At 37.2% G+C, this 15,089-nt stretch overlaps 1 protein-coding gene across 1 annotated transcript in view; it reads right to left on the minus strand.

The window, feature by feature from the left end:
* The window catches only part of LOC111158891 (hydroxysteroid 17-beta dehydrogenase 4), an 88,978-nt gene that overhangs the window by 40,831 nt on the left and 33,058 nt on the right, over positions 1–15,089 (minus strand). The window contains exons 9-12 of the mRNA XM_022521191.1: positions 8,075–8,166; positions 5,044–5,068; positions 3,067–3,195; positions 755–858 (exon numbers count right to left, since the gene is read on the minus strand). Of these exons, the coding sequence (XP_022376899.1) occupies positions 755–858; positions 3,067–3,195; positions 5,044–5,068; positions 8,075–8,166 (350 nt within the window). The remainder of the gene's footprint in view (positions 1–754; positions 859–3,066; positions 3,196–5,043; positions 5,069–8,074; positions 8,167–15,089) is intronic.

Consider the following 15,089-nt stretch of genomic DNA (forward strand, 5'->3'; position numbering starts at 1 on the left):
ACATTTTATTATCTGGCCTTTTCCTGAAAAAGTTTACCAACCCCTATTCTAAAGTAAAATCGTATTTATAACCCGATCATATTCTCAGGGTTAAAATGAGATGGTTAACTTTATCACTATGTCTGCCCTGAGTCACAAACTTCCAAAATCAAATTCATCAAATGATTTATTTCTATTTACACCATACAATTTTTTTGTTTAAAGGCTAAATATGCGAGATAGTAAATCAGCAAACTTCACACAAGCTATAACCACACTTCTATTAGAATTTCTGACATAATGGGAGGCTATGTGCAGCCATGTTGAAATAGTTCCAATGGACAATCTATCGATGCTTTCCCTAAAGAGGGAAAACAAAAAAAGGCCCCAAAGAGACACTGAAACAGACATCTTTTTCTAAAAAGTTAGAAAGATGGTAACTAAAGTAGGCTTATTAACAACAGTACCAATAAAGGGCAGGGAGGGAAGATACGTGTCTAATTATACTAAAGAAGTAAAAGCCAAAAATATAAATAAAAAAATTTTTAAAAAAGAAGTAAAAGTTACACAGGCTACATCTTAGCCTTATGTCTATTCAAATTCTGTAACTATTCAGTACATATTTTATGAAAAGTTTCATTGTCACTTATCTTTCCTATTTAACAATAAATTAGCAGCTTGGGAAATAATATTTTTCATATCACAGAAAAGAAAAGAGAGAAACAAAGAAAAAGAGCATCTTCAGAAAAAGCATAGGCTTCTCCCCGCAACTTACAAAAGCTGATGTAGCTGTTGATGATGCCTGACTCGTAGGATTGGTCGACACTCCTCCCTCTGAATCTATTTTATTTAGAACTCCAATTATACCGCCAACTGATTCTAAAAAAAAATAATAATAGCAACAATGATGCTTTTGTTAAAGATGTGACTAAGAAAAGCTACCATGTGCTCAATAATCACTCCTCTACCACAGAACTGAATACGAAAGGTCAGGCTCTTATAGAAAAGCACTGTCAAAGACTTTGAAACAGACCAAGGTAACTGGGGGTTTTCAGCGGAGAACAAGGCACCATCCAGCATCCTCTTCCTGGATTATGATTCTAAGGAGGTTCTAAGCTTTGCAATGTCTTTGATGGATTTTACAACTCCGCAGACTGGGACCCTTGTCCAGAGACATGCAGTCTTTGGTGAAGGAAAAGCTAGTTTCTGTTCTCTCCCCACCACAGCCCCCTCCTCCGGGATGGAACAATGCCAAGATTACCCTTGAGCCCCCCCCCCACCCCCATCTCAAGCAACAGCTTTGAAGACTGTACTAAAAAATCTTCCAAGGAAAACCATCACCATGACCACAGATTCCAGACAGGGTTCGGAAGCTGCGATTCTGGGGTCAAAAAGGTTAAGAAAGGAGTTTCACGGGGCATCCACATAGGCCAGAAGATTCCAAAGACTCTGGGACCTTTCTAACGAACATTAGCGCTGTGGGCCTCCTTCCAAACTTAGACCAAAACTCTAAGCAAACCACAGAATGCAATGTGATCAGGGATACTAGTGGGGAGGCTTTGAGCCACTGAATCCTCCTCTCACCCCCCCACTAGGACTGCTACCAGAGGGAGGCCTGTAACTGAAAGTCACCTTGCCACAGGCTTAGGGCACCACATCAGACACAGGCAGCCTGTGTTAACTCAGCTCAGACACCGAGCAAGCTTGGCCAGTCACTGCAGTTGTCTGGGGATTAGTTGTGTCGTCTGGAAGATGAGAATGGTTCTACAGAAAATGTGAGATTTTTCTTCTAACTGTACTTCAAATACTTACAGGTATTTTTTCATTTATAATTATGTGATTCATTTAGTTAGCTTTTTCTTTATAATACTTTTAAGGCAATAAAGTGGAACTTGGACATCAGAAGAAAGTTTTTAATATATTTCTCCCTACTTTCATTCATTTTCATCAATGGGTAACTATTAGTCACAGGCTAAATTTATCTCCAACATCAAACTATGGAATACAGCAAATGCTACCATCAACAACATAACAATCATGTTATCATCTGATTGAGAAAGAGCACAATGAAAATTTCAGTGAGCGTACCCGCAGGCAGGAAAGCGTCAGGAAGGAGGGGGGTGGAAAAACCCAGAATAGTACATTTTTCAGATATATTCTCCTAACAAACACTGAATACAAAATAACTAAAAGAAAAAAGAAAAAGATTTCTCTGTAAAATAACTCTGAATCATTATCTTTTCCAGAAAAGTCCTTTGAACATCATACACTATATGCATATATGTGAGTTATACTAGAAAAAAATGTGACTTTTACTGGCTGTCTATTCCTATGGAGACCACAGATGTAATTCATGGTAATAAGCATTTACTGAATCCTCTCTGAGTTCAGCACCAATACAAAAGCAGTGCTTACAAGACACAGTCTCTGCCTCCCAAGGAATACACTGTGCAGTTAAGAAACCACATACTATGAAACAAAAGCAGCTCTGATGAGATGCTAAGTGGTCAGAGTTGAGCTGAGGGAGAGATCAGTATAGCCTGAAATATCTGGGGGTGGTGTGGTGAACATCCCAGGCTTGAGCTTAGATTTCTAAAGAAGCACTACAATTAGAGAGGTGATAAGGGGAGGAAGGGGCCTTTGAGAAGGGCAGAGAAACAGCAGCAAAGGCAAAGCGCTAAAACAAAGCAAAATCTACTCACAAGACAGAAATGAGCTAAGCCTAAACAAAACTGGCCTAAATGAACTTTTAGGGCAATAGAGAAAAACCCGGTAAGGTAAGGAGGATATGGTTTGGTACCAGAAGACTCTGAAACGAGCCATCAGACAGGGAGCAAACACATGGAGCAAGGAAGGGTGAACACCTCGTCCCATCCCCCACCCAGACGCCCGCCAAAAACACGGGATTATGAGAAGCCAGGAAAACGGACAAGAGGGTTGGCATACATATCTTAAATGTGAGGAGGTCTAACAGCTACCAGAGTAGAAAATGTGCTCTAGTTAAAACAGAAGACAATTCCATAAGAGCGGAGAACACTCTATTGCCTCCGGTTCCCCAGCCAGGAGTGAAGGGACGTGGGCCCCTACCTTGAATTCTCTGCGGCTTGGTGGCATTATCAAAGTCACAGACCTGCTTCCAGTTGTCCCTCACAGCCTCAGGAGTCATTGGCTGATTCTTCTGTCTCACAATGGCTCCAAGAGCCCGCTCCCAGCGTACTGGTCACAGAAACAAAACAAAGACACTGAGCACAGAGTTTAAGAGGGACACAGAAAGTAAAATTCATCTGAGCCCTTTGAATTTTTTTCTTTTTTAACTTCAAGAAAAAGGAAATTCAAGGGGAAAAATAGATTCTAATATCTGAAGAGTTTTACTACAAGCCCTTTAAATGTATTTTTCTTGAAATAACAAACCCATTAGGATAATGTAAATTAAAAATATATATATTTAAAGCTGAAGGGAAAAACCTCTCCTCTGACTCTGCCAGACACTATTAAAGGTAGAATTAAGGCTGACTTAGAAAAATTGAAATTATATATAATCACACCAAGAGACTGACTTCATGACCCCAGATAACTCGGGTAATATACTTCCAGATAACAGAATAGAGCTTTGTTTAAACAACAAAGTGAGGACAGGTGGTGGTAACAGGTCAAAGACTCTGGATAACCAAATTAATACATCACACAGCCCCAGATAATTCTCCCTTGCTCCCCTTTGCTCTTGCTCCCTCACCACAGGAAGTCAACTAGAATAGGGCAGATGCACAAAAATCATTATTGCTGCATAAGTTCTATGAGGAGAATTTTTAATACAGTTTTCTTCTCAAAAAGCCCAAGGAATAAAACACCCACTAGTAACCTTATTTAAACATAATGGTCAGACTTTGATGATTATTAAACTGAAGATCCGTTTCAGGGAGTGACTGAAAAGCCTGCTTCTAGAGCTTTCCCACTAATAAAGTCCCAGAAAGAGCTTTTATTTCAACAACTGATTTTTTTTTTCTTAAGTGGTATCCTGAGACACTTATATTGAGTAATGCTCACGAAGTATACATTACTTTAATAACTGAAGAGAATGGTCATTAATGATGAGAATATTGATACTCTATAACGATACCCTCCAATAATGATCACCTTTTAAATAACTCAACTGATTTTAATTCCAGCAGCCAACTGAAAACTTGATTTGAGATACTGGAATTTTCACATTTTTTTTTTAAACGTCATGAAGCAATTATCCAATTTGAAGCACACAAGATTGGAGAGCTGGAGAAATAGAGGGTTGAAGCCAAATGAGTTTCCTACTGGAGTGAAGTAGAAAAATTTCCTGATATCAATGGCAATTTCTGTCTCCATACATTGTCCATGTGATTCCTCACTGTCACCTCCTGCTGCCTCATGGCCCCAAGGAAGAAAAGACTCCAATGAGAGAACTGGAGAACCTTCCCGCTGTGTGCCATCTAGCACAGGGCTCTTCTCAGCTTTTCCAAACCACCCTCTCTCCTACTCACTTCTCTGCAGAAACAGCAAGAACGATCATGTGGGACTTCGGACACATGGTAGGACAAACACCAATATAAAAAGAGACTGTGCTGTCTGAAGACAGACAAGATCTAAATAAGGGCTGCCAACAGGAAAAACAACAGCTCAACAGTTTTTTAAAAATGCCAAAGGCCTGCAGAACAGCTTCCACATTTTAGAATACCTGTTGGTAAAACCACATTTGTGTGTGACTATGTATGCACGAGCTCCAAGAGTGAGGCATTTGACAAGATCTTTATGCAGCTCCAACTGGATGTGCGGGGTGAAAAATACAGAAACAGGGACACCTGGGTGGCTCAGTTGGTTAAGCGGCTGCCTTCGGCTCAGGTCATGATCCCAGGGTTTGGGATCAAGTCCTACATTGGGCTCCTTACTCAGCAGGGAGCCTGCTTCTCTCTCTGCCTCCACGTGCCACTCTGCCTGCTTGTGCTCTCTCTCTCTCTGACAAATAAAAACATAAAATCTTTAAAAAAAAAAAAAAAGAAACAACATATGGCAAACCAAACACTGAAGGAGACTTACATTTTCCAATCCATCCTCCTCCAACCTACCAAAAAGAAGAAAAAACAGTTACACCATCTAAAGTGAATCACGCAGAGAATTTGTTAAATTAGAAAAACAGGCATCTACCTCTTTAAGAGTATCAGAGGGCTAGATCACAATGGATGAAAAGAAGACAGCTCTACAAGAGCCCACCAGCCTCCAGAACTGTGTGTTGTTCATCTTCTCAGGGTAGAAACACAAAGTAACACAAGGGTAGTAGAAATGCGTATGGCGGAAAAGCATGACTGAGGTCAGAAACTAAGGTTTCGTACTAATTCTTCTACTTACTAGTTGTGTGACCTTCACCAATTTATGTGAATTCCCTAAATCCAGATTTCCCCTTATGTAAAATAATGAGACAACTCCTCATGAGATAACCATCAAGGTGAAATAATATAAAATAGTAAACCTGTCCAGCACACCGCAGGTGGAAAAGAACACATCCCTCTAGAAAGTTCTAGTGAATAAAAAAATAAAAAGGAAAGAAAAATAAAAGTAGGACTTGACTGAATGAACTACATACAGTCATTTTAATAAAGTGTCTTTTGTAGAGAAAAGGCAAATGACCAAATATATTAATTGCTGCACAGAAACATCAGTTTTTTTCCTAGAGAATCCCCAGAAGAGAATCTCTCATTAAAAAAAAAAAAAAATCTTGTCGTCAATCTTCAAGCACAACTACACTGTGCCAGAATTTATCATGAGAATTCCACATGAACAGGCCAACAAAAAATGTATGCAGAGACATGACACATGCTCGGGCTCTAAGTCAAGTAAGGCCTTTTTCACCCTTTTCCTCTATATGAATATGCCCACAACTTTTACAGTAGACCCGTTAGCCCTGATGCTGTCAGAGCAAACAAATCAACAGTGGTTTTGGTAACAGACAAGAGAGAGACCCTATTTTACCACATTTGGGGAATGAAGCCTCAAGCTGTAAGCTCCTCCCAGGCAGTGGAAGCAGGAGCTCCAACTGAACCAAACGGTCTCGATCCTACACTCTAGATACCTCTCAGAATGTTGCAAACAAAGTGGCAAAATTTATTTTCAAGGTTTCAGTTGGAATATCACAGATGTTTCTTACTGTATTTTAGCAATCATGCACACCAAATGTTCCTCACTAAAAATGTTCACAACATAGTAAAAGAACAACATACAAAACTTCATCTACAAAATGACCCTGTTGTCTCCGTAGGTTTGGCTGTGTGTTTAAGATGCAGATATAAGGAAAAAAAAGATTGTTCATATAAGAGGCACACAAAGCCTAGAAATACTAACAGTAGTTATCTCTGGATAACAGTAGTTATGTCTGGATAGGGGTAATGCTGACGATCTTTATTTTCTTCTCTACACTTTCCAGTTTATTTTTTCTACAAAGGCATGTATGATTTTTGTCCACAAAATTAATAACAAATGTAAATGTAAAACATAAAAAGTTTATGAAATTCCTTAAGGATGTAAAAGACAGGTAGGCCAAATTCTGGGCCCCAGATGGATTAATACTGGTAAATTTGCAAAGGTCTTATATAAAGTTCTTTCTGCCTCTAATTTTCCACAATTACATTCAACGGCTGTGATTTAAGGAAGTGGGGGCACACTCTTCTACTTAGACATGTGCAGACTGTTTTCTTAAACAGCTTTTTATTCAAATGTATCTGATTAATATAGTATTCACTTCAAACTAAGCCAGGTTATTTTGCTACCAACATATATTTTCGGATTTCCTAGTATTCTTCATAGAACAGGTTCATTATTACCACAAAGAATCAAATAAGGGTTGGGGGCAAGGATCTAAAATATAATAGTCCCAGGAAAAAAAAAAGAGAGATCACACCCAAATGAGGAATCAAAGATGTATTAATTGGCATAAAGAGATCTAAAAGGACTTTGTGGAGTAAAAACTAGATCTCAGCAGATGTGTACTTTTTGATTTTATAATGAACATTTAAAGCTCTACAGCAAGGAAAAATGGCAATGTTTATTTTTAAAGTTAAAATAGTAAGTTATGTTTACTCATGTATCACACCCAGACTAAATTTCTGCTATAGCTATATAATAGTTAAAATTGAAGTGTGACTGGTTTTTCTGTCTGGTTTTGTTGTAAAGATTTTATTTATTTATTGACAGAGTGAAAGAGCAGAAGCAAAGGGGAGCAGCAGAGGGAGAGGGAGAAGCAGGCTCCCTACTGAGCAGAGAGTCTGATGCGGGGTTCGATCCCAGAACCTTGAGATCATGACCTGAGCCAAAGGCAGACACTTCCCGACTGAGTCAACCAGGAGCCCCTGAAGTCTGACTGTTATGTACTAGATCCAATGTCAAGATTTTAAAAATATGATTTTGGGGCCCTGGTGGCTCAGTCAGCCAAGTATCTGACTCGGTTTCAGCTCAGGTCATGATCTCTGGATCATGGGATCAAACCCTGTGCTAGGGTCCACGCTCAGGGTGGAGTCTGCTTTAGATTCTCTCTCCCGCTCCTCCCACTTGCACTCTCTCTCTCTCTCTCTCTCTCTCTCTCAAATAAATAAATCTTTTTAAAAATTAAAAATATGATTTCTAGTTGTCACCACAAAAACCCAAGAAAACTGACACTCAGGGACATTAATTTGCACAATATTCCAGTGAGCCAGCAATTATCAAAGAACTCAAAACCCAGCCTCGCTGACACTAAACCCAACTCTGTATCCTTCTACTTCCACATCCAAGTTCCCAAACCAAATAAAACTTTCTCCATTTGAGCAAAGACATCAAACCAGCCATGTTTTCATTTGATAAGATTAGAAATGAAGAAATAAGGAAAAACAATGTATGAAGTCACTGTTACTTCTTCTGAAAAGGAAATTCATCAACATGTGTTCTTTAGTCAACCATGATAATAAAAAATACACAAGTGATACCAACCCATACAGATGTTTACAAATCTGAGCAACTGGAAAACACTAATGTTTAGATCATTTTTCACATATAATTACACAAGTATTGCTCTGAGAGAAAGCAGGAAGGTACAGAATACCTCAAACAAGCTACCATTTTCCTCACAGCTCTCATGGCAAAGCCAAAGGACCAGGGGGGCCACGTAATCCGGCTTCAGAGCTTCCAGGAGATCTGAAGGACCAAAAAAAGGTTATAAACAAGAATGTCTACATACATAATCAATGATTGTGCTTTCTGAAAATTCCTTCCTTATACATTACAGGTAACTCAGAGACTTGTTAAATAAGTAAGAACAAAATTTGATCTATATAATCAGTCAGCCTAACATTCAAAGCTTCTGGAAGAATTGTTGCATCCCAATGGAGACATTCCAGAAGCTCCCTCAAGCTTCTAACTTAGAAGGTAATAGACACACCTTGAATACAAGTTAGAGTCGCCTAGGCAGTAACTAGATAGAGCAAAACTCTATCGAACGTGAGGAACTGAAGTACCATTCATTTCCAAAACAATTTCACCCTCTCAGCAATTCAGCCAGTAGCTAGGAAACTACAAAACAACATTGACAACTATAATGGCAGTAAGATAATGATATGAAATGCAACTGATTACTGATGAGTAACAAAGTGGAAGAAGTATTTTCCCACTGCATACTCTTCTGCCAGCAACTTGACAGAGTAGAAAGGAACTGGCATACCTTGGAGATATTGTGAGTTTGGTTCAAGACCACCACAATAAAGCAAATATCCCAAAAAGCTAGGTAAGTGAATTTTTTGGTTCCCCACTGCATACAATAGTTATGTTTATGATATCCTATAATTAAAGGGTATGATAGCATTATGCCTAAAACAACAATGTACATATCTTAATTTAAAATACTTTATTGCTAAAAAATGCAAACCAGCATGTGAGCTTTCAGTGAGTTACAATGTTTTAGGTAGAGAATGGTCTTGCCTCCATGTAGATGGCTGCTGATTGATGAGGGTGGTGGTTGCTGAAGGCTGGGGTGGCTGTGGCAATTTATTTCTTTCCTTTTTTTTTTTTTTAAAGATTTTATTTATTTGACAGAGAGAGAGACTGTGAGAGAGGGAACACAAGCGGGGGAGTGGGAGAGAGAAAAGCAGGCCTCCAAAGGAGTAGGGAGCCCAATGCAGGACTCGATCCCAGGATCCCAGGATCATGACCAAGCTGAAGGCAGACGCTTAACAGCCAAGTCACCCAGGCGCCCCAACAATTTCTTAAAATAAGACAATGCAGTATGCCCCATTGCTTGATAATTCTCCTTCTCCTTCTTCTTCTTCTTCTTCTTCTTCTTCTTCTTCTTCTTCTTCTTTTCTTCTTCTTCTTCTTCTCTCCTTCTCCTTCTTCTCCTTCTCCTTCTCCTTCTCCTTCTTTTAAGATTTTATTTATTTGACAGAGAGAGAATGAGAGAGGGAATACAAGCAGGGGGAGTGGGAGAGGGAGAAGCAGGCTTCCCACTGAGCAGGGAGCCCGATGCAGGGCTCAATCCCAGGACCCCTGGGATCATGACCTGAGCTGAAGGTAGACGCCTAATGACTGAGCCACCCAGGCACCCCACTTGACTCTTCTTTTTACAAACAATTTCTCTGTAACATGCAGTGCTATTTGACAGCATTTTATCCACACCAGGACTTCTTTCAAAATTGGAGCCAAGCTCTCCAATCCTGCTGCTGCCTTATCAAGTTGGGCTACGTATGTTCTAAATCCTTTGTTGTCATTTCAACAGTCTTCACACAATCTTCCCCAAGAGCAGATTCCATCTCAAGAAACCACTTTCTCCACTCATCCCTAAGAAGCAACATCTCATCCATCCAAATTTTATCACAAGATGGTAGCAATTCAGTCCCATCTTCAGGGTCCACTTCTAATGTTAGTTCTCTCACTATTTCCACCACATCTGCAGTGACTTTTTCCCTGGAAGTCTAGGACCCTTCCAAATCATCCGTGATCGTGGGACTCAACTTCCTCCAAACTCTTTTGAATGTTGGTATTTTAACCTCCTCCCACAAATCACGAACATTCTTAATGGCATCTAGATGATGAATCCTCTCCAGAAAGTTTTGAATTTATTTTTCCCAGATCCATTAGAGGAATCACCATCTATGGCAGCTTTAGCCTACGAAATGTATTTCTTCATTAATAAGACTTGAAAGGTGAAATGACTCCTTGATCCATGGGCTGCAGAATGGATGACGTTAGCAGGCCTGAAAACAACCCTCATCTCCTCTATCTCCACCAGAGCTCCTGGGTGAGCAGGTGCATTGTTAAAGAGCAGTAATACTCTGAAAGGGATCATTTCTTCTGAGTACTGGGTCTCAAGGGTGGGCTTCAAATATTCAATATTTAAGTTCATGAATATTAAAATATTCAATATTAAATTTCTTAAATATTAAAATTTTCAAAAAACCATACTGCAAACAGATGAGTTGTTGTCAAGGCTTTCTTGTTCCATTTATAAAACCCAGGCAGTGCAGATGTTGCTTATTTCTTCAGGGCCCTGGGATCTTCAGAATGGTAAATGAGCACTGGCTTCAGTATAGTCCCCAGCTGCATTAACCCCTACCAGAGTCTTTGAAGCCAGGCACAGACTTCTCTGCCCTACCTATGAAGATCCTATAGGGCATCTTCTACCAATAGAAGGCTATCATGTCTGCATTAAAAATATTTTGCTTACTGTAACAACCTTCGTGAATTATCTTACCAGATCTTCTGAATAATTTGCTCCAACGTCTGTAACAGCACTTAGTGTCACACCTTGCATTTTCACCAGGAAGATGCTAATTAAAGCACTTTCCCTGCCTAGTCCACCAAGCTGTTCCAAGGTTCAAGTGAGATATGATTTGTTAATATACATCATAATCTTTAAAAAATCAAATAAATGCACGTTTTAATTGTGAAATGAAAAAACAGAAATTTAGGTTAAAATGTAACAAAGATGACATTTACAGTCCCTGTAAATTAAAGAGCAGCTCCAAAAACTTTTCACTATATAGCCTCTAAAACAGCTCTCAAGTATGAAAAAAATCCAATGGCACACTTTTCTCTGTTCCCTATTATACAAAGGTAGACACCAAATATCTCAAATTACACGAAAAAGCAAATTCTTAACCGATATACCATTCATCTCAATACACAGCATTCCTCTCATTTCGCTTATGTATCAACTGACAAAATCGGAAACCAGAGGATTAGAGATTCACGTGGTTTATACTGAATGTAATAACAACAAAAAAACCGAATCTATGAAAACCAACTGAGCATACATTACCTTAGATGAGAAAAAAGAAGAAAAGAAGAAAAGCCACATAACAAAAATACTTCTGCCTTGCATCTTATTTCACAAATTATCACTAAAAATGTTAAGTAAATATTTTGCTTTCCAGTTCTCCAAATATATCCCAAATTTACTAGTTAGCTCACATCTTATTAAACTCAATTTTATAACCAAAAAACAAGTGTTAAGGGTTAAGTGAAATTCCTGAGAACTACCAGAGCTAATTCATACAAAGTTATGTGAAAACAGTCCAAGGTTGGCTGTGTCTCCTGTTTTCCAGCAGTACCAAAGACAAATCCTCTCTGAAGAAAACACCATTTCATAATGCAGAATAAACAAAGATTAAGATGAGACAAAGAGCTCATGATTAAAAATCACCAAGAATACATGAAGGAAAACCACCATAAGTGAAAATCAAAAGAAACAAACAGATTTAAACTACAGTGAGATAGAGATGTTGGAATTTAAAATATATCATATATGAAAGCTAATTACTAATTCAAAAAGTAAAGAATACAATCATAACAGTAAGCAACCATGAAGAAACTACCAGGAGTAAATAGGTAGAATAGATCTGGAAGTGGGGGATGGGAAGGATTACTGAAAGGAACAAACTTTTTAAATATGTTAAATAGTAAATTAGACAGAGATGAGGAGTGAATTAGTGAAATGAAAGACATATTTTATGAAATATTCAGAATTCAATGTAAGAGATGAGAACATAGAAATATTAAAGTTACGAAAAATTAAAGAGAAGTTAAAAAAAAGAAAAAGGACAAAATTAGGTCTAACATACATCTAATTGACATAGAGGAAGAAAGAAGACAGCGGAGGAGTAACACTTCAAAAGATGAAGGCTAACATTTTTCTGGAACTTATAAAACTAAACAAAAATATAAGCTACAAATCCACAGATCAAGAACATGCTAGACAGATAAAAAGAAATGCATGCCCAGATACATCAATGAAAGAATACAACACAAAAGAGGAAGACACGATCTTAAAAGCACCAGAGAGAAGAATAAATCATCTATTTTAAAAAATGACAATTCAACAACTATTGGAAGCAGGAAAAAATAGAATAGATTCATCAAAAAGGTTGAGAGAAAATAACTATCAAACTAGAATTGTGATCCCAGAAAAAATTTAAGAATGAAAATGAAATACATACATTTAAGATAAACAAAACTAAGAGAATATACAAAAAAATGGGACTGAAGGAACTTCTAGAGGACATATTCTAAGGAGATGGAAAATGACCCAAAGAGACGGTAAAAGATAAAAAAAAATGGTAAATGTATGTAAATCCAAACAGATGTTTTCCATATAAAATAATAACTGTGATGGGGCACCTGGGTAGCTCAGTCAGTTAAGAATCTGCCTTCAGCTCAGGTCATGATCTTAGGATCCTGGGATCAAGCCCCATATAAGGCTCCCTGCTTAGCAGGGAGTCTGTTCTCTCTCTTCCTCTGTCCCTCTCCCTGACTTGGGCACATGCTCTCTCTCTCTAATAAATAAATAAAATATTTTAAAAATAATAACCATGATATCTAATTTACAAAGAGTTTAAAAAAGAAAACTATAATCATGGAAAGTAATAACACATAAGTCATAAGGTAGATGACTAGGTTTAAAGTGTTCTTGAATCCTTATACTGTTCAGAACAGGAGTTAAAACATCATCTAAAGTAACCATAAAAAGGAAAGAAATATACATCCAGTAATCTGTTGGACATCAGCCTTAGCAATATTTTTATGGATATGTCTCCTCAGGCAAGGGAAACAAATACAAAAATAAACTATTAGAACTACACCAACATAAAATGTTTTTGTACAACAAAGGAAACCATTTAACAAAACAAAAAGGCAATCTACTGAATGAGAGAAGATATGTACAGATGAGGTATCCAGTAAGGGATTAATGTCCAAAATATATAAAGAACTTCTACAACTCAGCACCAAAAAAACCCACAAAAAACAAAAAACAAATAATCAAATTAAAAGTGGGCAGAGGACCTGAAAAGACATTTTTCCAAGGAAGACATACAGATGGCCAATAGACACATGAAAAGATGCTCAACATCACTAATCATCAGGGAACTACAAATGAAAACACAATGATGTATCACCTCAGGTCAGTCAGAAATGGCTAGTATCAAAAAGACAAGAAATAACAAGTGATGGTGAGGATGTGGAGAAAAAGGAACCCTCGTGCACTGCTGGCAGGAATGTTAACTGGTGCACTACTGTGGAAGACAGTATGGAGGTTCCTCAAAAAATTAAAATAGAAATGCTACATGATCCAGTAATTCCACTACTGGGTATTTAACCAAAGAAAACAAAAACACTAATTCAAAAAGACATATGCACCCCTATGTTTAAGTGTTATTTACCTCAGCCCAGATATGGAAGCCATCTAAGCGTCCATCAAGAAATGAATGGTTAAAGAATCTGTGGTACATATCTACAATGGAATATTACTCAGCCACAAAAAAAGAAAGAGATCCTGCCATTTATGACAATATGAAAAGAACTAGAATGTATTATACTAAGTGAAATAAGTCAGACAGAGAAAGATAAATACCATATGATTTTCCTCACATGTAGAATCAAAAATGCAACCAGCCAACCAACAAAAATCAGAAACAGACTCAAAAACAACAGAAAAAAACTGGTCATTGCCAGAGGGGAGGAGTGCGGGAAGATGGGCAAAATAGGAAAAGAGGATAAAGAAGTACAGTTATAAAAATAAATAAGTCACAGAGAAGAAAAGTAGATCATGGGAGTATAGTCAATAATATTATAATTAATACTCTATAATGACAGATGGAAAATATACTTTTATCATGATGAGTACTGCATAATGTATAGAACTATCGAATCACTATGTTGTACACTTGAAACTATTAGAACACTATATTCAACTATACTTTAGTAATAAATTTTTAAAGTAGAGAAATAGAGTATGTACATTTTCAGAGAAAAGAGCAAATAAATGAAGTTTTCAAACAATCTCTAGTAATCAAAAAAATACAAGAAATAACAGATGCATGGAAAAAATATTATAACAAAACACAAAATGGTAGAAAAAATTCAAGTTTATCAATGGTACAATAAATGTAAATAAACTACATTCATCAGTTTAAAAAGACACAGCCAGATTTGATTTTTTTATATGCTTAGGTAGGCAATTCACAAAAGAAATGTCTACAACAGAGATATAGAAAGACTGAAAGTAAAAATTAAAAAGAAATACCAGGAAAATACCTACCCATAAAAAATACCTACTTTAACATTAGACAGAAAAGACTTAAAAAAAAAAAATTAGGGATAGTAGAGGGTATAAGACAATAAACAACAAGTCAGTTAACAAGAAAGATTTAATAATTCTCAACACAGAAACAACTGATAAAACAGCCTCAAAAATTACAAGTCAAAAATTGCCAGACATACAGCAAGAAACTATATGTTTATATATTATTTCCAAAGCACAAAAACCAATATATCTTTATCAATAATTGAAAAGTTGAGCTTAAAAATATCCAATAAATATAAAGAATATTTCAAAAATACAATTACCAGGCTTGCTATGCTATAAAGAGCTCTGCTACTACAAACTAGAAGATATTCTTTCTTTTCAAGAACACAATGAACATTCACAAAAACTGATCATATATTAGCCTATTAAGGATAGCCCAAGAAATTTCAAAAACCACTATTACAAAGACCATATTTTCAGGCTACAAAGATATTAAGTTTGAAACCGGTAACAAAAATCTTAAATCCCAATTTATTTGAAAATT

The sequence above is a fragment of the Enhydra lutris genome, unplaced genomic scaffold (genome assembly GCF_002288905.1).
Source record: "Enhydra lutris kenyoni isolate GAN:26980312 unplaced genomic scaffold, ASM228890v2 scaffoldscaffold64, whole genome shotgun sequence".
Taxonomy (NCBI): Eukaryota; Metazoa; Chordata; class Mammalia; order Carnivora; family Mustelidae; genus Enhydra; species Enhydra lutris.